This window comes from Mobula hypostoma, chromosome 22 (genome assembly GCF_963921235.1).
Source record: "Mobula hypostoma chromosome 22, sMobHyp1.1, whole genome shotgun sequence".
In the NCBI taxonomy this organism is placed as follows: Eukaryota; Metazoa; Chordata; class Chondrichthyes; order Myliobatiformes; family Myliobatidae; genus Mobula; species Mobula hypostoma.
This window is the reverse complement of record NC_086118.1, coordinates 1,366,293-1,387,242: the sequence shown is the minus strand read 5'-3', so window position 1 is coordinate 1,387,242 and position 20,950 is coordinate 1,366,293. Positions and strand designations below refer to the sequence as shown.

The window sequence follows — 20,950 nt, the reverse complement described above, 5'->3', positions numbered from 1 at the left end:
AAAGGGGAAGCACAACGAGATCTAGGTGTTCTTGTACATCAGTCACTGAAAGCAAGCATGCAAGTACAGCAGGCAGTGAAAAAAGCTAATGGCATGCTGGCCTTCATAACGAGGGGAATTGAGTATAAGAGCAAAGAGGTCCTTCTGCAGCCGTACAAGGCCCTGGTGAGACCACACCTGGAATACTGTGTGCAGTTTTGGTCTCCAAATTTGAGAAAGGACTTTCTTGCTATTGAGGGAGTGCAGCGTAGGTTCACAAGGTTAATTCTCGGGATGGCGGGACTGTCATATGTTGAAAGATTGGAGCGACTGGGCTTGTTTACACTGGAATTTAGAAGGATGAGAGGGGATCTTATTGAAACATATAAGATTATTAAGGGATTGGACACGCTGGAGGCAGGAGGTATGTTCCCGCTGATGGGTGAGTCCAGAACCAAAGGCCACAGTTTAAGAATAAGGGTTAGGCCATTTAGAATGGAGTTGAGGAAAAACTTTTTCACCCAGAGAGTGGTGGATATATGGAATGCTCTGCCCCAGAAGGCTGTGGAGGCCAAGTCTCTGGATGCTTTCAAGACAGAGATGGATAGAGCTCTCAAAGATAGTGGAATCAAAGGTTATGGGGATAAGGCAGGAAATGGATACTAATTGTGGATGATCAGCCGTAATCACAGTGAATGGCGGTGCTGGCTCAAAGGGCCGAATGGCCTACTCCTGCACCTATTGTCTATTGTCTATTGAGAGTAGGCAGTAGGAGGAAGGGAAGGAGGAGGGGATCCCAGGGAGAGGTGTAGGCAGTTGAGAAGAAGTGGAAAGTCAGAACGTGGACTAGAGAAAGGGGAGGGGAAATTTGTTCACCAGAAGGAGAAATTAATATTCATGCATTCAGGCTGGAGGGTACCCAGAAAGAATATAAAGTGTTGCTCCTCCACCCTGAGGGTGGCCTCATCTTGGTACAAGAGGAGGCCATGGATCTACATGTCGGAACTGGAATGGGAATCAGAAGTAAAATGTTTGGCCACTGGGAAGTCCCAGTTGTGGGCGATGGGGCAGAAGTGTTCGACGAAGCGGTCCCTCATTTTATGACAAGCCTCATTCGGGAGCATTGGATGCAATAGACAAACCCCACAGATTTGCAGGTGAAGTGTTGCCTCGCCTGGAAGGACTGTTTGGGGCCCTGAGTGGAGGTGAGGGAGGAGGTGAATAGGCAGGTGTCAGCATTCCTCTCATATGGAGTGAGCTTAGTGGGGAGGGACAAATGGATAAGGGAATCACAAAGGGACCTGGCACGTTTCTCTTGACTGCATTTGTTGAGTACAATCTGACTAATAATCTGCAGTGTTCCTTACTTGGAATCTGAACTTTAAAAAAATTATTACAATTATTCACCATTTCCTTATTTTTTAACTTACTGGAATCCGGGGTTTATTATTTACAAATAACGATCTTTAATTACTCTCCAAAGATTCTGTTTTAAATTATACTTGTAAAGGTAGCCAAGATTTTTTCCTCTCCGGGACCGCTATGGGCGCTATTTTGGGAGGTTCAGCAAATCAGCTGTTCACGGCATCTCTTTCATCGAGCGAATTGTTGTCAGTGAGAACACATAAAAGGAACGAGCGGGTGGCAGGCGGCCATTTGAAGGGCGATGCGGTGAGTGTGAGTGTGGTAGTGAGTGGGGGACAGAGTCAGTGAGTGAGAGTGAGTGGGAGAAAGAGTCAGTGAGTGAGAGTGAGTGGGAGACAGACTGAGTGAGTGGAGCGCTAACACCGCGTCGCCCCCTACACTGATCTTATTTGATCGGCCGGCATCCCGGGCGCCGGGCCGACGTGATGAGAAGCCGCGTGTGAGCTCCGGCGGTGAGCGGGCGGCGGCCAAGCCCCGGGTTGGCGGATGTGATGAACCGATCAGATAGACGAGGCTGCGGCTGTGCCCGGCCGCTGAGTATCGAGGCGATTCTGATCCGCAGACTGGCCCGGGGCCCGGTGCCCGCTGACCGGCTCCGCCGCGGGTGCTAGCTCCCTCCCTAACCCTAATGCGAGGGTCTCCGTGAGAGTTGTCGAGCAGTTTTTTACTGAAATACTTAAAAATGTGTTTTTGAGCTGCGTATTAACAGTGATGGATGGATCTGCATTGTGTTCAGGACCTCGTGCCTTTATTTCTGCAACCATCGCTTTAATTATTTTAATATCCATCTTTAGCTTCTTGCGTTGCATCAGTACAATGAATAACAATATCACGGGCTTAATAATAAATTCCACATTAACAGCCTTTCCAGTTTGTATCAGTATTTATCAGATCTGATGAAAGGTCAATAATGTCTAACATAAATTATTTCTGAGTTCCTTCAGTTTCTCCCCGTTCTATTCAGATAGATAAGCGGTAAATAACAAGCTTTTACCACCCTTCGCTCGAACCCCAGTGTCATTTATTCTCCGTTTTATCACTAATTTTCTTTGGGCTCTGTGTGCCTTGCCTTTAAGTGCCATTTAAAGCACCTTTGATATCTAACCGTTACCAGTTCTTATGTTTAAGATTATCAACCTGAAACTTTAACTTTTTACAGATGTGGCTTGACCTGTTAAATTTTTACAGCATGTTTTATGAAAGCAGAACTTCCCAAAGGCCCAACATTTTAACTCCAATTCCCATTCTGATACGTTGGTCCATGTCCTGCGGTCATCCTTGGGGTGAAGGAGCAACATCTGGGTAGCCTCCACCCTGATGGCATGAATACTGTATTGATTTCTCCTTTTGTTAAAAAATTCCCTTCCTTCTCGCTTCTATCTCTCACTCCAGCCTCTACCCACCTAACACCTCCCCTTTTCCTTTCTTCCATGGTCCATGCTCCACTCCTGTCAGAATCCTCCAGCCCTTGACCTTTCCCTCCCCCACCTTTTTATTCTGACATTTTCCCACTTCCTTTCCAGTCCTGAGTAAGTCCCAGCCCAAAACATCGACTTCATGTCCATGGATGCTGCCTGAGTATCTCTAGCATTTTGTGTGTGCTGCTCTGGATTTCCAGCATCTGCAGAATTTCTTGTGTTTACGTTTATGGAAGTGTTAACTTTTCTATTAAAATTGGGGTTTTGTCTACATATGTTTTGGATTCAACCTCCAGTTGCTCCTGTATGTTCTTTTTATAACCGTTTAAGTGTACAAAATAGCCTGTTTACAGTCCATATCTGTAGATGTAAACAAACACTAACCAGAGTTGCCACTACGTTTTCTAAATGAATCTTTGCAATCAAGCCCTTGTAGAATGCCAGATGGCCACAAACTGCAATAATTTATCTCAAACTTGGGCCCAGTCCCACTGAAGACATGACTATGTAATCCAAGTGATGGTAAAAGCTCTTAACAAAAATACAGGGAACTGTACCTGATGTCCCGGCTAATTACTAATTACTTTTGATCTTCATCCTCACAAATTACTAGACAAATATTCAGAGACCTGGACTAGTGATCTGGACACAAGTTTAAATTTCATTATGGCAGCTGGGGAAATCAAGTTTTAGCCATAACAACCCATGGAGCTCTCAGATTACTGTAAAAATACCTTGTTCAGTAAACATCTTCATAGAAGGAAACCTAACTTGCTGGTTGCTGGTCTCTGGTCTCCGGCTCCAGACCTACAGCAGGAGAATTGACAGACGTTGACATGGTACTCTGGTAAGGTGGTAGGTTACACATGCTGGGCTCAGCAGCAACACCCACTTTTTATGAATGAATAGGTACAATTTTAGAGCGATTATAGCTATTATAATATTGTCAATTGTTTTAGTTCTCTAAAACTGACTAATGCTTAAAAAGCCATTAAACACTTTTAAGTAGAATGTGCAATACACTTGATAATCTCTAAATCAACCTCCTTAAATCAATATTGTTTAATCTATATACAATCCCAATTTGTACGTCAAGCCAGTCACTTAAAAATAACCTGTCGACATGACCATTTTTAACAAAAATGTTGACACTGGTTAATCCATGTATTACTAAATGTACAGTAGTTCCACCTCAAATAACAGGGATGAAGCACAGCTGCTCATGACGTTAGGTGAAAGATTTATCTGCCTTCTAAGAGGAGCTACAGGGAGCCGCCCTTCGTTCCAAGGACACAATTTATACATCTGAGGACTAGAAAATTGCAAACAGGGACTCTGACTTTTCTATTATCTTAAATGCAGTGTGTGATTTATCTGAAATTCAAATAATGTTTTATATCAACTAATTTTCTACACTTGCCTCTATCCTTTGAAGTATATCACCCGTGATGGAGTGAGTTGGATGATAAAGTTTGAAGGAGCAAAATTATCATCATTATATGAAATGGGTGATCATGGTCTATGACCATGATTGTACTTGGCAAATTTTTCTACAGAAGTGGTTTGCCATTGCCTTCTGGGCAGTGTCTTTACAAGACTGGTGTCTGCAGGTATTGTTAATACTCTTAAAAGATTGTCTGCCTGGTGTCAGTAGTTGCATCACCAGGACTTGTGTGCACCAGTTGCTCATCAGCACAGTAATGAATCTTGTTTTTCAATGGTTAGAGCAGTAAATCGAGGGGAAGAGTGGGTACAAGGAAGGTAAAGGAGAGAGAAGACAGAAAAAGCAAATCTTCAAACACTTCAAGAACGTACATTTAAGCATTTCAAAAAATTGGCTCAAAATTACTATTTTTGCTACACATCTCCTGAGGAAGCAATACGGGCATGTGTGCTTAGCCCTTTTGTGTTTGTGCTCCAAGTCATTACTTTGTATGTGTGCTTTTGTGTAGTATGTATGTGAGGATATGATAGACATGGCACAAATGTTTACCAGCACCCGTGTGTACCCACTAGGATGTGGGCATCCTTTTCAAGCAGCTGGGCCTGGTCTCCTACTGACTTGACTTCTTGCCACTGGATCAAGGCATCAATCTGTCTAAGTCCATGTGGTGGCCAGTGTGCCAATGATGATGCATAGATACCTCGGCTTCATTAAGGATCAGAAATTTAGGACTTCCATGGCCAGCTCCAACAGCAACTGAATGTTACTTTGCAGCAGTTGGTAAAATTCTATCTTTTCCCAGTACAAACTGGTGCAATTCTACACTGCCATTACTGTCTAGTGTGATGTAGCATCCTCTCATAATACACAAAAACTACAGCAAATGATGACAGCAGAAAAGGTCATTGGCTGCAGTCCATCATCACTGCAGGACTTGTATGTGTCTAACATGAGGACATGGACAGGAAGAATAATTGTGGACATGACTCACCCAGCAAACTTTTCCAATAGTTTCTTCTAGAAAGCACTGCAGGTCTACTAAAACAAACTTCATCTTTAAAAGTTTCTTCCCAGAAGCAGGTAATGTGATCAACCATTCTAGTTAGCCTGCCCCCACCCCACCCTACCCTTGGTTTTTACGCATATTCTATTCCATATCGATACTTTAGCCTCTATTAATATTCTTATATATAATTCTTCATTCATTATTATACTGTTCAAGAAGAAGAAAGCCCTTAACTCTGAGTGGAGTCATCGGGACGCCGTCGTGATAGTGTTTTTTTTTTAGCAGGCTTTCTTATTTTTACGAGGTCGAGTTCCTAGGTCGATGCTCAACCCAGCATGGATGGAAAGCATGCAAGGGAGCCACCTGGATTCGAACTTAGGAGCCTTTGCCCAAGCAAGCAATCCCAAAATATCTGTGTCAAGTACCAACAAAAGCTGAACCATCTTTTCTGTCATCCTGGTTTCAAAGTACCAATGTTATCAGGATAAAAATCAATGTCAAATATCTGGAGTTAAACTCCCAGCGATCTATGAAATGAACATAGAACAGCATTATTATTTTTTTAACAAATATCTCAGTTGCCATTAAAAAGAACAACCATTATTGAAATACGGTATAAAACTATGTGCAATTTCATCAGAGGTGATCCGTTCTTCATAGTTAACGTCCTGGTGTCACTTGTCCACATGCAAGAAAATTAGAACTATTAACAAGTGACCTTGATTAACAAGTCTAAACAATATTGGTCAGTCAATGATTTCTGAGGTTGCTTGGCTGTTCACTGAAGGGAAATAAAACATTTCAGTCTTGCAATGTCACCCTCTGTTCTGTTTCCTTAGCCGCTCCTGCTCCTCCTTCAGGTGCCCAGTTACCTGAACAATGGCGTTTATTTGTGCGTCATCTGGTGCTTTGCCTGCATAGAGTGAGAAATGCTTGATGGTTTCTGACAGGAGAAACTCAGGATCAGCAGCAGTTAAAGCCCGTGCAGAGTGCCGTAACATCCTCTCGCAGACTATTGCATAGTTTTTGTGCCAATTAGCAGGATGCTTCTCTGCAGTGACCAACTCCTGATACATCTGAAGAAAAATCAAAGTTTGAAAGTGAGGATTACATTAAACAGAATAATCAGTAATTTATAAACATCAGTCAGAAAGACTGAGGCTGCTTTAGATGGTAAAGAGCTCAAAGTTACCATATACAACCCCGAGATTCATTTTCATGCAGGTATTCACAATAAATACAAAGAAACACAATGAAAACCAGCACAAAGATGGGTAAACAACCAAATGTGCTAAAAACACCAATTGCTTCAATACAAAAAAGAAAAAAAAGCAAAATAATAGTAAAAGCATAGGTTGTAGAGTCCTTGAAATTGAGTCCATAGGTTCTGGAATCAGTTCAGCATCGGGGCAAGGAAAGTTATTCTTTCTGTTTCTGGAGCTTGATGGTTGAGGGGCAATAACTTTTCCTTGAACCTGTGTTGTGGGATCCAAAGCTCCTGTACCACTGTCCAGATAGCAGCAGCAAGAACAGAACATGACCTGGATGGTGGGTTTTCTTGATACATGCTGTTTCCCTGCAATAGTGCTCTTTGTATTTGTACTCAATGGTGGAGAGGACTTTACCTATGATGGATTGGGCTGTGCCCATTACCTTTTCATTCAAGGGCATTGCTGTTTCTACACCAAGCTGTGATGCAACCAGTTAATATTTATTTTTCACCATGCAAAGATTTCCATTTGTCAGACTTTCAGATGACAGGCTGAATCTTCACAAATCTCTAAGAAAGTGCAGGCATGGACATGCCTTCTTTGTAATGCCACTTACTGGACCCAGGACAAATCCTCTGAAATGATAACTAACTCAAGGAATTAAAGTTACTGACCCTCTCCAACTCTGATCCCCTGATGAGAACTGGCTCATAGACCTCTGGTTAGTCAATAATCAGCTCTTTGGTTCTGCTTTGGTTTTGGTGACAGGTTGTTGTTATTGCACCATAAGACATAGGAGCAGAATTAGGCCATTTGGCCCATCGAGCCTGCTCTGCCTTTCAATCATCACTGATCCTTTCTCCCCTCCTCAGTACCACTCCCCAGCCTTTTCCCCGTAACCTTTGATGCCGTGTCCAATCAAGAACCTATCAATCTCTGCTTTAAATACACCCAACGACCTGGCCTTCACAACTGCCTGTGGTAATAAATTCCACAAATTCACCACCCTCTGGCTAAAGAAATTTCTCTGCATCTCTGTTTTAAATGGATGCCCCTCTATCCTGAGGCTGTGCCCTCTTGCCCTGGACTCTCCCACCATGGGAAACATCCTTTCCACATCTACTCTGTCTAGGCCTTTCAACATTCAAAAGGTCCACCCTCATCCTTCTAAATTCAGTGAGCACAGAGCCAGAACCATCAAACTTTCCTTGTACGATAATCCTTTAATTCCCAGAATCATCCTTGTGAATCTCCTCTGAAGCCTCTCCAATGCCAGCACATCTTAGATGAGGAGCCCAAAACTGTTCCCAATACTCAGGGTGAGGCCTCAGCAGTGCTTTATGAAGCCTCAGCATCACATCCTTGCTCTTGTATTGTAGACCTCTTGAAATGAATGCTAACATGGCATTTGCCTTCCTCATCACCGACTCAACCTGCAAGTTAACCTTTAGGGTGTTCTGCACAAGGACTCCCAAGTCCCTTTTGTATTTTCTCCTCATTTAGAAAATAGTCTGCACGTTTATTTCTACTGCCAAAGTGCATGACCATGCATTTTACAACATTGTATTTCATTCTGGCAGCCAACCAGAACGATCCTTTTATTCCCACTCGTTGCTTCCTACCAATCAGCCAATGCTCCAGCCATGCCAGTAACTTTCCTGTAATGCCATGGGCTCTTAACTTGGTAAGCAGCCTCATGTGTGGCACCTTGTCAAAGGCCTTCTGAAAGTCCAAATATAGAACATTCACTGCATCCCCTTTATTTATCCTACATGTAATCTCCTCAAAGAATTCCAACAGGTTTGTCAGGCAGGATTTTCCCTGAAGGAAACCATGCTGACTTTGTCCTATCTTGTCTGGTGTCACCAAGTACTCCATAACCTCGTCCTGAACAGTTGACTCTAACATCATCCCAACGACTGAGGTCAGGCTAATTTGTCTATAACTTCCTTTCTGCTGCCACCCTCCTTTCTTGAAGAATGTAGTGAGTGACATTTGCAATTTTCCAGTCCTCTGGCACAATGCCAGAGTCCAATAATTTTTGAAAGATTATTGCTAGTGCCTCCACAACCTTTCTGCTATCTCTTTCAGAATCCTAGGAGGTGCAGTTCATCTGACCCGGTTGACTAGTGTAGCTTTAGGTCTTTCAGCTTTTTGAGCACCTTCTCCCTTGTAATAGTAACTGCACTCACTCTCTTTCCTCATGCCCTTCAACATCTCGCACACTGCTAGTGTCTTCCACACTGAAGACTGATGCAAATTACTCATTTAGTTCATTTGCCATCTCTCTGTCCCTTTATTATTTCCCTGGCTTCATTTTCTAGGGGGCCTATATCAACTCTCATCTCTTAGTTTTTGCTAGTACGCTTTCTTATGTAATCTTTTCCCTCCTAATGATTCTTTCAGTTGCTCTCCGTCGGTTTTTAAAAGCTTCCCAATCCTCTATATTTCCACTAATCTTTGCTTTGTTGTATGCCTTCTCTTTTGCTTTTACATTAGCTTTGACTTCCTTTGTCAGCCATGGTTGTACTATTTTGCCATTTAAGTATTTCTTTGTTTTTGGAAAAAAATCTATATTCCATCTATTTTTCCAGAAACTCATGTCATTGCTGCTCTGTTGTCATCCCTACCAACATCTCCTTCCAAATTACTTTGGCCAACTCCTCTCATACCACTGTAATTTCCTTTACTCCACTGAAATACTGCTACGTCAGACTTTCTCCCTATCAAATTTCAAGTTGAACTCAATCATATTGTGATCACTGCCTCCTAAGGGTTCTTTTACCTTAAGCTCCCTAATCACCTCTGGTTCATTACATAACACCCAATCCAGTACAGCGGATCCCCTAGTAGGCTCAACAAACTGCTCTAAAAAGCCATCTCTTAGGCATTCAACAAACTCACTCTCCTGGGATCCTTTCCCAATTGACCTGCATGTTGAAATCTCCCATGACTATCATGACATTGCCTTTTCTATTTCCTGTTGTAATCTGTGTCCACATCCCAGCTACTGTTGGGAGGCCTGTTTTCAATCTCCGTCCTATACGCTGATTTATCACCACCTTTGATTTGTTTAAGCAAACACCAAGCTTAGGCCAATGGAACTGAATAAGGGGTAAAAAGACAGGAGTCTCACCTCATAGGCAAATGTATATAGCTGCAACTTTAATGATTCTGGCTGGGCTGGACTCTCCGCCAACTCAAATAAGAAGAAAGGTGTCTTCATTCTGCAAAACCCCAATACGAATTAGACAAATATCGTCCAATGAATTCTGTGATCTAAACACATTTTTAATATAGTACAGACCCTTTGGCCCACTCCAAGATCAATCTAACCCTTCCCTCCATGCCCTCCATTTTTCTTTCACCCTTGTGCCTGTCTAATAGTCACTTAACTGTCCCTAATTGCTTCTACCATTAGCCCTAGCAGTGCATTCCATACATCTTCCTGTTAAAAAAAACTATCTTTGACATCCCTCCTGTACTATTCTCCCTTGTACTAGCCGTTTCTGTCCTGGGAAAAAGTCTCTGGCTGTCCACCTATCTAGGCATCTTATCATCTTGTACACCTCTACCAAGTCACTACTCATCCACCAGCTCTCCAGAGAAAAGTCCCTAGCTTGTTCAGCCTGTCCTTATAAGAGGTGCTTTTGCCAGGATGCTGCCTGGATTAAAATCTCCTCTGCACCTCTAAAGTTTCCACATCCCTCCTAAAATGAGACTACCAAAAGTGAACACAATATTCCAAGGGTGGTCTAACCAGAGTCTTACAGAACTGAACATTATCTCACATTTCTTGAACTCAAAACTAACATATTATATGCCTTGCAACACACACAAATTGCTGGAGGAACTCAGCAGGCCAGGCAGCATCTATGGAAAAGAGTACAGTCAATATTGTAGGCTGAGACCTTTCGGCAGGACTGGAGAGAAAAAGATGAGGAGTAGATTTAAAAGGCGTGGGAGGCGGGGAGGGGAGAAAGAAACACAATGTGATAGGTGAAACCAGGAGGGTGAGGGATGAGGTACAGAGCTGAAAAGTTGATCAGTGAAATAAATACAGGGCAGGAGACAGGGAGCTCTGATAGGAGAGGAGTCCATGGAAGAAAGAAAAAGGGGGAGAAACACCAGAGGAAGACGATGGGCAGGGAATGAGATAAGATGAGAGAGGGAAAAGGAGATGGAGAATGGTGAAGGGGGGGGCATTACGGAAGTTTGAAATATCGATGTTTATGCCATCAGGTTGGAGGCTACTCAGAAGGAATATAAGGTGGTGTTCCTCCGACCTGAGTGTGGCATTGTGACACTAGAGGAGGCTGTGGATTGACATATTGGAATGGGAATGGGAATGGGAAGTGGAATTAAAATGGGTGGGCTCTGGGAGTTCCTGCTTCTTCTGGTGGACCAAGCCTAGGTGCTCAGCAAAGCAGTCTCCCAATCTATGTCAGGTCTCACCAATGTACAGGAGGCCATACTGGGAGCCCCAGACACAGGAAATGACCCCAACAGACCCACTGTGAAGTGGAGATGGCAGAAGTTCCAGAGAATTACATCAGGATGTGGAGGCTGGTGGGGTGGTAGGTAAGTCCGGGGAATTATGTGCTGGATGCCAAATCCAACGGGATCCCACCACCAAACACATCTTTCCCTCCCCCCGCACCCACTTTCTGCTCTCCAGAGGGATTGCTCCCAATGCGACATCCTTGTCCATTCATCTCCCGTTTCTCCCCCCCGCCCCCCACTGATCTCCTTGGCACTTATCCTTGCAAGCAGAACAAGTGCTACACCTGCCCCTACACCTCCTCCCTCACTCCCATTCAGGGCCCCAAAAAGTCCTTGCAGGTGAGGCGACACTTCATCTGTAGGTCTGTTGGGGTCATTTCCTGTGTCCAGTGCTCCCGGTGTGGCCTCCTGTATACTGGTGAGATCAGACATAGTTTGGGAGACCATTTTACCAAACACCTACGCTTCGTGGGCCAGAAGAAGCAGGCTCTCCCAGCAGCCAATTTTAATTCCAATTCCCATTCCAATATGTCAGTCCATGGCCTCCTCTAGTGTTGCGATGAGGCCACACTCAGGTTGGAGGAACAATACCTTATATTCTGTCTGGGTAGTCTCCAACCTGATGGCATGAGCATCAATTTCTTGATCTTAATCCCCCTCCCCTTTCACCATTCCCAATCCCCCTTTCCCTCTCACTTTATCTCCTTGCCTGCCCATCGCCTCTCTCTGGTGCTCCTCCCCCCCTTTTCTTTCTTCCATGGCCTTCTGTCCTCTCCTATCAGATTCCCCCTTCTCCAGTCCTGTATCTCTAGCACCAATCAACTTCCCAGCTCTTTACTTCATCGCTCCCCCGCCTGGTTTCACCTATCACCTTGTGTTTCCCTCTCCCCTCCCCTACCTTTTAAACCTACTCCTCATCTTTTTTCTCCAGTCCTGCCGAAGGGTCTTGGCCCAAAACACTAACTGTACTTTTTTCCATAGATGCTGCCTGGCCTGCTGAGTTCCTCCAGCATTTTGTGTGTGTTGCTTGGATTTCCAGCATCTGCAGATTTTCTTGTTTGTGATTGGAACACTATATGCCTTCTTAACCGCCCTATCAATTTGCACGGCAACTTTGAAAGATCTATCAATATGAATCCTAAGATCCCTCTTTTCCTCCACAGTTAAGAATATTGTCATTAAGCTTGTATCTTGCCAATAATTCTGTATTCAACTTTCTAAAGTGAATCACTTCACATTTTTCCACATTGAACTCCAGCCACCACTTCTCGGCCTAGTACTGCATGCTATCAGTGTTCCATTGTAACCTATGGCAAACTTCTGCACCATCTACAACATCACCAATCTTCATATCATCTGTAACATTACTAATCCACTCTTCCACTTCTTTATCCCAAGTCATTTATAAAAATCACAAAGAGCAAGTGTTTCAGAACAAATCTCTGCAAAACACCACTGGTCACCAACCTCTAAGCAGAATATGATCCATCTACAACTATCTATTTGAGCAGCAGCCAATCAGCAATCGGGATTCATTGGCAAGAACAAATTAAAATAAGGTAGAGACAAGCGGAGCAGCCTTTGTTGGAGTGGACAACGTTAGAGTGGTTATTTAAGGCTTCAGCAAGGATGGGCTTGTGTGAGAGAAAGCGAAAAGCTGTAGATAGATATATTTTTATATATTTTTTTTTACACACTGTTGCAAGAAACATAAGGTTGTTACAGTAGGTGATTTTAACTTTCCACATATTGACTGGGGCCCCTATACCAGTTTGTCAAATGTGTTTGGGACTTAATCAGTACATAGAAGTCCCAATGAGAGGGTGTGTGATACTTGATCAGATTTTAGGGAGTGAGATAGGGCAGGTGATCGCAGTCTGTGTAGGGAACACCTCACATCTAGTGATCTTAATGCCATTAGTTTCAAAGTGAATATAGAAAAAGATAGATCTGGCCCATGGGTTGAGAATCTAAATTGGAGAAGTGCCAATTTTGATTGTATCAGAAAGAATCTAGCAAGTGTGGGTTGGCACAGGCTGTTTTCTGGCAAAGATGTAGTTGGTAAGTGGGAAGCCTTCAAAGATGAAATTTTGAGAGTACAAAGCTTGTATGTGCCTGTCAAAATAATAAGTAAAAGATAACCAGGGATATTCAATATTCAGGAGGGATAGACATGAAGGAAGGGGAGGTGGGGTGGCATTGCTGGTTAAAGAAGAGATTAACGTGACAGTGAGAGTAGGAATGCGATGAGGTGGAGGATAAATGCGTGGCTGAGGGATTGGAGCAGGAGGCAGGGATTCAAGTTTTTGGATCATTGGGACTTCTTTTGGCACAGGCGTGACCCGTACAAAAAGGACGGGTTACACTTGAATCCTAGGGGGACCAATATCCTGGCAGGGAGATTAGCAAGGGCTACTGAGGTGACTTTAAACTAGAATGGTTGGGGGGTGGGAATCAAATTAAAGAGGCTAGGCGTGAGGAGGTTAGTTCACAACAGAGGGATGGGAACCAGTGCAGAGAGACAGAGGGGTGTAAAGTGAGGGTAGAAGCAAAAAGTACTAAGGAGAAAAGTAAAAGTGGCAGGCCGACAAATCCAGGGCAAGCATTAAAAAGGGCCACTTTTCAACATAATTGTATAAGGGCTAAGAGAGTTGTAAAAGAGCGCCTGAAGGCTTTATGTGTCAATGCAAGGAGCATTCGTAATAAGGTGGATGAATTGAAAGTGCAGATTGTTATTAATGATTATGATATAGTTGGGATCACAGAGACATGGCTCCAGGGTGACCAGGGATGGGAGCTCAACGTTCAGGGATATTCAATATTCAGGGGGGATAGACATGAAGGAAGGGGAGGTGGGTTGGCGTTGCTGGTTAAAGAAGAGATTAACACAATAGAAAGGAAGGACATAAGCCGGGAAGATGTGGAATCGATATGGGTAGAGCTGCGTAACACTAAGGGGCAGAAGACGCTGGTGGGAGTTGTGTACAGGCCACCTAACAGTAGTAGTGAGGTCAGAGATGGTATTAAACAGGAAATTAGAAATGTGTGCAATAAAGGAACAGCAGTTATAATGGGTGACTTCAATCTACATGTAGATTGGGTGAACCAAATTGGTAAAGGTGCTGAGGAAGAGGATTTCTTGGAATGTATGTGGGATGGTTTTTTGAACCAACATGTCGAGGAACCAACTAGAGAGCAGGCTATTCTGGACTGGGTTTTGAGAAATGAGGAAGGGTTAATTAGCGATCTTGTCGTGAGAGGCCCCTTGGGTAAGAGTGACCATAATATGGTGGAATTCTTCATTAAGGTGGAGAGTGACATAGTTAATTCAGAAACAAAGGTTCTGAACTTAAAGAGGGGTAACTTTGAAGGTATGAGACGTGAATTAGCTAAGATAGACTGGCAAATGACACTTAAAGGATTGACAGTGGATATGCAATGGCAAGCATTTAAAGGTTGCATGGATGAACTACAACAATTGTTCATCCCAGTTTGGCAAAAGAATAAATCAAGGAAGGTAGTGCACCCGTGGCTGACAAGAGAAATTAGGGATAGTATCAATTCCAAAGAAGAAGCATACAAATTAGCCAGAGAAAGTGGCTCACCTGAGGACTGGGAGAAATTCAGAGTTCAGCAGAGGAGGATAAAGGGCTTAATTAGGAAGGGGAAAAAAGATTATGAGAGAAAACTGGCAGGGAACATAAAAACTGACTGTAAAAGCTTTTATAGATATGTAAAAAGGAAAAGACTGGTAAAGACAAATGTAGGTCCCCTACAGACAGAAACAGGTGAATTGATTATGGGGAGCAAGGACATGGCAGACCAATTGAATAATTACTTTGGTTCTGTCTTCACTAAGGAGGACATAAATAATCTTCCAGAAATAGTAGGGGACAGAGGGTCCAGTGAGATGGAGGAACTGAGCGAAATACATGTTAGTAGGGAAGTGGTGTTAGGTAAATTGAAGGGATTGAAGGCAGATAAATCCCCAGGGCCAGATGGTCTGCATCCTAGAGTGCTTAAGGAAGTAGCCCAAGAAATAGTGGATGCATTAGTGATAATTTTTCAAAACTCTTTAGATTCTGGACTAGTTCCTGAGGATTGGAGGGTGGCTAATGTAACCCCACTTTTTAAAAAAGGAGGGAGAGAAACCGGGGAATTATAGACCGGTTAGCCTAATGTCGGTGGTGAGGAAACTGCTGGAGTCAGTTATCAAAGATGTGATAACAGCACATTTGGAAAGCGGTGAAATCATTGGACAAAGTCAGCATGGATTTGTGAAAGGAAAATCATGTCTGATGATTCTCATAGAATTTTTTGAGGATGCAACTAGTAGAGTGGATAGGGGAGAACCAGTGGATGTGGTATATTTGGATTTTCAAAAGGCTTTTGACAAGGTCCCACACAGGAGATTAGTGTACAAACTTAAAGCACACGGTATTGGGGGTAAGGTATTGATGTGGATGGAGAATTGGTTAGCAGACAGGAAGCAAAGAGTGGGAATAAACGGGACCTTTTCAGAATGGCAGGCGGTGACTAGTGGGGTACCGCAAGGCTCAGTGCTGGGACCCCAGTTGTTTACAATATATATTAATGACTTGGATGAGGGAATTAAATGCAGCATCTCCAAGTTTGCGGATGACACGAAGCTGGGTGGCAGTGTTAGCTGTGAGGAGGATGCTAAGAGGATGCAGGGTGACTTGGATAGGTTGGGTGAGTGGGCAAATTCATGGCAGATGCAACTTAATGTGGATAAATGTGAAGTTATCCACTTTGGTGGCAAAAATAGGAAAACAGATTATTATCTGAATGGTGGCCGATTAGGAAAAGGGGAGGTGCAACGAGACCTGAGTGTCATTATACACCAGTCATTAAAAGTGGGCATGCAGGTACAGCAGGCAGTGAAAAAGGCGAATGGTATGCTGGCATTTATAGCAAGAGGATTCGAGTACAGGAGCAGGGAGGTACTACTGCAGTTGTAAAAGGCCTTGGTGAGACCACACCTGGAGTATTGTGTGCAGTTTTGGTCCCCTAATCTGAGGAAAGACATCCTTGCCATAGAGGGAGTACAAAGAAGGTTCACCAGATTGATTCCTGGGATGGCAGGACTTTCATATGAAGAAAGACTGAATGAACTGGGCTTGTACTCGTTTGGAATTTAGAAGATTGAGGGGGGATCTGATTGAAACGTATAAAATCCTAAAGGGATTGGACAGGCTAGATGCAGGAAGATTGTTCCCGATGTTGGGGAAGTCCAGAACGAGGGGCCACAGTTTGAGGATAAAGGGGAAGCCTTTTAGGACCGAGTTTAGGAAAAACTTCTTCACACAGAGAGTGGTGAATCTGTGGAATTCTCTACCACAGGAAACAGTTGAGGCCAGTTCATTGGCTATATTTAAGAGGGAGTTAGATATGGCCCTTGTGGCTACGGGTGTCAGGGGGTATGGAGGGAAGGCTGGGGCAGGGTTCTGAGTTGGATGATCAGCCATGATCATAATAAGTGGCGGTGCAGGCTCAAAGGGCCGAATGGCCTACTCCTGCACCTATTTTCTATGTTTCTATGTTTCTATAACAGATTTAGGGAACCTTAGTTTTCAAGAGATATTGAGGCCCTGATTAATCAAAAAAAGGAGGTGCATGGCAGGTACAGGCAGGTAGGAAGAATTGTATGAGAAATACAAGAGGACACTTAGAAAAAATCAAGAGGGCTAAAAGAAGACATTAGTTTGCCCTAGCAGACAAGGTAAAGAAGAATCCTAAGGGACTCTACAGATATGTTAAGAGCAAAAGGATTGTAAGAGACAAAGTATACTTGGAAGACGGAAACAGAGTCGAAAGAAGTGAGGCAAAGCAGCAGCGAGGTCATGGATCCTGTACAGATTAGGAGGAGTTTATTTGCTGTCTTGAAGCAAATTAGGGTGGATAAATCCTCAGGGCCTGACAAGATGATCCCTTGGACCACGTAGGAGATAAGTACAGAAATTACAGGAGCCCTAGCAGAGATATTTAAATCATCCTTAGGTAAGGCACTGGAGGACCAGAGGATAGCTAATGTTGTTCTGCTTTTAAGAAAGGCTCTAAAAATAAACCAAGAAATTATAGGCTGGTGAGCTTGACATCAGTACTGGGAAATTTATTGGAAGGCATTCTAAGGGATCAGATATCCGAGTATTTGGATAGACATGGACTGATTAGGGATAGTCAACATGGCTTTGTGTGTGGTAGTTGTGTTTAACCAGTCTTGTAGAGACTTTCAGGGAAGTTACCAGGAAAGTTAATGAAAGAAAGGCAGTGGAAGTTGTCAACACGGACTTTAGTAAGGCATTTGACAAAGTCCCGCATGGGAGGCTGGTCAACAAGTTTCAGTTGCTTGGCGTTCAAGATGAGGTAGAAAATTGGATGAGACATTGACTTTGTGGGAGAAGCCAGAGAGTGATGATGGGTGGTTGGCTCTCTGACTGGAGGCCTGTGACTATCAGAGTGCTGCAGGGACTGGTGCTGGGTCCATTGTTGTTTGCCATCTATATCAATGATCTGGATGATAATGTGGTTAATTGTACAGTGAGGAAGGCTATCAGAGCCCGCAGCTGGATCTGGATCAGCTGGAAAATGGGTTGAAAAATGGTAGATGGAATTTAATGCAGAAAGTGTAAGGTGTTGCACTTCAGTAGGACTAACCAGGGTGGGTCTTACACAGTGAATGGTCGGGCACTGAGGAGTGCAAAGGACCAAAGGGATCTGGGAATACTGGTCCATAATCAATTGAAAAAGTGTCATAGGTAGATAGGGTCATAAAGAAAGCTTTTGGCACACTGTCCTTTATAAAATAAAGTATTGAGTACAGCTGATGGGATATCATGTTAAAGTTGTATAAGACATTGGTGAGGCCTAATTTGATTACCAACCTACAGGAAAAATGTAAATGGGTTGAAAGGTTACAAAGAAAATTTACAATGATGTTTCTGGGTCTGAAGGACCCAAGTTATAAGGAAAGACTGAAGAAGTTAGGACTTTATTCCTTGAAATGTAGAAGATTGAGAGGAGCTTTGATAAAGAAATACAAAATTATGAGGGGTACAGATAGGGTAAATGCAAACCGATTTTTTTCCACAGAGGCTGGGTGAGAGGTCATGGGTTAAGGATGAAAGTTGAAAAGTGAAAAGTTAAGGGGAACATGAGAGGAAACTTCTTCATTCAGAGGGTTGTGAGAGTGTGGAACGAGCTGCTAGAGCAAGTGGTGCATGCAAGCCTGATTTCAAATTTTAAGAGAAGTTTGGAAAGGTACATCGCACAGGTATGGAGGGCTATGGTCCCAGTGCAGGTCGATGGGAGTAGGCAGTTTAAATGGGTTGGCAAGGACTAGATGGGCGAAAGGACCTGTTTCTGTGCTGTACTTCTCTATGACTCCCTGCTGCCTTCTGTGGGCACACCAACTTTGAATCCACACAATCCCTAGATCCCATGCCTCCTGACTTTCTGACTGAGCCTAACTTGGAAACCTTGTCAAATGCCTTACTAAAGTCCATATGCACCACATTCAATACTCTGTCTTCAATTGTGATCTTAAAAGCAATTATAGAAATTGATTTTTGGGGGGAGATAGTTTCATATTAACCATCCTTTGCAACAAAGTCTCCTGTTAGTATTGTATTGTCCTTGGAGCAGCAGCTCAGTTTTTGTAGTATCTTTAATAAGTCCAACCATTATTCAAAGATACATAGACCAAAAGTGTAGAAGATACTACAGATGTGTCTAAACAGAACTGAGCAAAACCTAGAGCAAAACTTCACTTTATATTCTAGCCCTTCAGTTCTGAAGACTAACCTTCCAACAGCCTTCTTAAATGTGGTACATGTACAGACAAGAATCGTACAGAATAATTTCTATTCTGGCTAGGCTGGCTTTCTCCAACTCAAGTAAAACAGGTGTGTTAATTCTGTCAAAGCCCAAGGTGAATTTCACTCGTAAACAATACTCAGAGCCAGCTTTATTGATCCAAAGTGAAGAGTTAGCAGCCCAGCACTGCTGCACTGCTCTGGGCCTCCTCCAAGATCAAGTACATATCTAATATCTCTACACACGTACCTCCTGTCGGAGTACCTGCTAGCTACTAACAGTATACTGTAAATATACTGTATTTCTACACAAGTGAATTCATAATAAAATTAGTCTGTTCAGTTCTAAAATTGAACGGTTTAAAGGGGCCAAGCTTTGCACTCTTTAGGCCACAAACTCTGGTTGCAAAGAATTTTCTGAAATAATTCTGAACAGAAATAAATATCAGTGGGGGTGGGTGGGAGGCACTGAGACAGGTAGAGGATGGTGCAGGGAAATACAATTACACCATTAGGTAAGTGCTTGAGAGGTGAAAAGATTACCTGGCTTGCCACATCTCTTCATTTGCCACAGCTTCCCATGAAAATTCGTCGTAGCTGAAAAACAGAAGCCATCTGATGTCACACCAGCAATGCATCTCAAACGCATTGTCCCTTAGGTAATGGGATAGATAAAACCCCTGCGGACAGAGGTAGCTCCAGTACTGATAAATGTGAAGCTGAGATCACCATGGATCGTTAAGACTGCTCAGCTTTTGAGAGGAGTTGATTTCCTGATGCATCAGCATCAGTCAAATTGTACTCAGATCATGTGTCCATTGAAAAGGCTATAAAATGTGGACATCACTTGAGGGGTACAGAACTAAAAAATCAAAATGATGGTCCCCACAACTCTTCAATTCAAAGTCCATTTATGAATCGGATGTACTGTATGTTTGAAAGAAAATAATTAAAAGTTGTATTGTGAAACAGCTGGAATTGAAATTGTGGGTGTGCTTTGAAAGGGTGCACAGACCCAAAGGGCTCAATGCTTCCTGTCCTGTACTCTTTTTGACCACCACGATTAGTGATCATCATGGCAGACTGTCTGGAGCAAAAGTCACCTCTGAATATATCGGAGAGGTTGCTAACAAGGGCACATCCACCAATCCCCAAGATACAGCTCCTGGTAATGTGATGTCAATCGTCCTGCTTCAGTCTCCTGAGAATCAACAATACCTACCTGCCATACTCCTCTGTCCAGTTGTACAAATGCCTGGTATGCTGAATCCAGCTCTCAGGGCTGAACAGACTGGTGGAGTGGACCAGCTTTTCACACACTCCCCATGGCCAGAGGGAGTAACTTTGCTTCCAGCTGGGGTCTCCTTCATGCAGACCAATGCACACGAAGATCTCCTTCCTGGAAGAACAGAGATGTCTACATCAGAATATGGCAGTAATCCCAGACTATTGAAGTTTTGCAGCATGTACGTTTTACACCAAGGAAGCTATTTCCCTTCTGGAGCAGCTAGAAGTTGTGGGAAGCTCTGCTCTTACACCCTCCTCCATCTGTGGACCTCACTGAGATCACTGTCCCGGTACTCCCAGTGTGGGGGGCAGGACGTGGGTGGTACCTGTTGTCTCAAATGCATTCAAGCCCATTAGCTCTGATGCAGGTTTCAACCAGAGACTCTGACAATTCCTTTCCTCCCACAAATGCTGCCTGACCTACTGAATTCCTCCAGCAGACCATTTGTTTGCTTACTGTCTGTCTGATAAAACAACACTGTAGGATCCCTCAACACAACATTTCAGTTTTGCCACTGATTCAAAAATATTCTCCTTACTGAGATCAGTAGCGTCATATTTACACATACGTATTGAACTTCATTTAATATCCTCCGGAGCAATCCCCATACTTTTCCAGACAGTTTACCTGCCCTGCAGAGCTCCGTTTCCAGTATACATGCTCTGTAGGCCTCTGGTTGCAGCAGTGAACCTGATCTTTATACTCTGCCTTTTCCTCTAAATCACTGATAGAAGTTATGCTCAGCTGAAGGTCTGGTGCTAATCACTGTGGCCCCTACTCATAACAAATCTGTTCATCCACAGATCTCTAAGTTACTCCCAACCCTAATTTATGATTAAAA

The 20,950-nt window shown here is 43.4% G+C and overlaps 1 protein-coding gene and 1 non-coding gene across 2 annotated transcripts in view; one reads left to right on the top strand and one right to left on the bottom strand.

Moving 5' to 3' along the window:
- Positions 1 to 1,623: 1,623 nt before the first annotated feature.
- The window catches only part of tmem260 (transmembrane protein 260), a 67,018-nt gene continuing 47,691 nt past the window's right edge, over positions 1,624 to 20,950 (bottom strand). The window contains exons 13-16 of the mRNA XM_063030857.1: positions 20,044 to 20,220; positions 19,365 to 19,418; positions 9,620 to 9,710; positions 1,624 to 6,348 (exon numbers count right to left, since the gene is read on the bottom strand). Of these exons, the coding sequence (XP_062886927.1) occupies positions 6,088 to 6,348; positions 9,620 to 9,710; positions 19,365 to 19,418; positions 20,044 to 20,220 (583 nt within the window). The 3' untranslated portion in view covers positions 1,624 to 6,087. The remainder of the gene's footprint in view (positions 6,349 to 9,619; positions 9,711 to 19,364; positions 19,419 to 20,043; positions 20,221 to 20,950) is intronic.
- Positions 1,655 to 1,964, top strand: LOC134336628 (small Cajal body-specific RNA 2). The gene has a single exon (XR_010015839.1). It is a non-coding gene; the product is annotated as a small Cajal body-specific RNA 2 (non-coding RNA).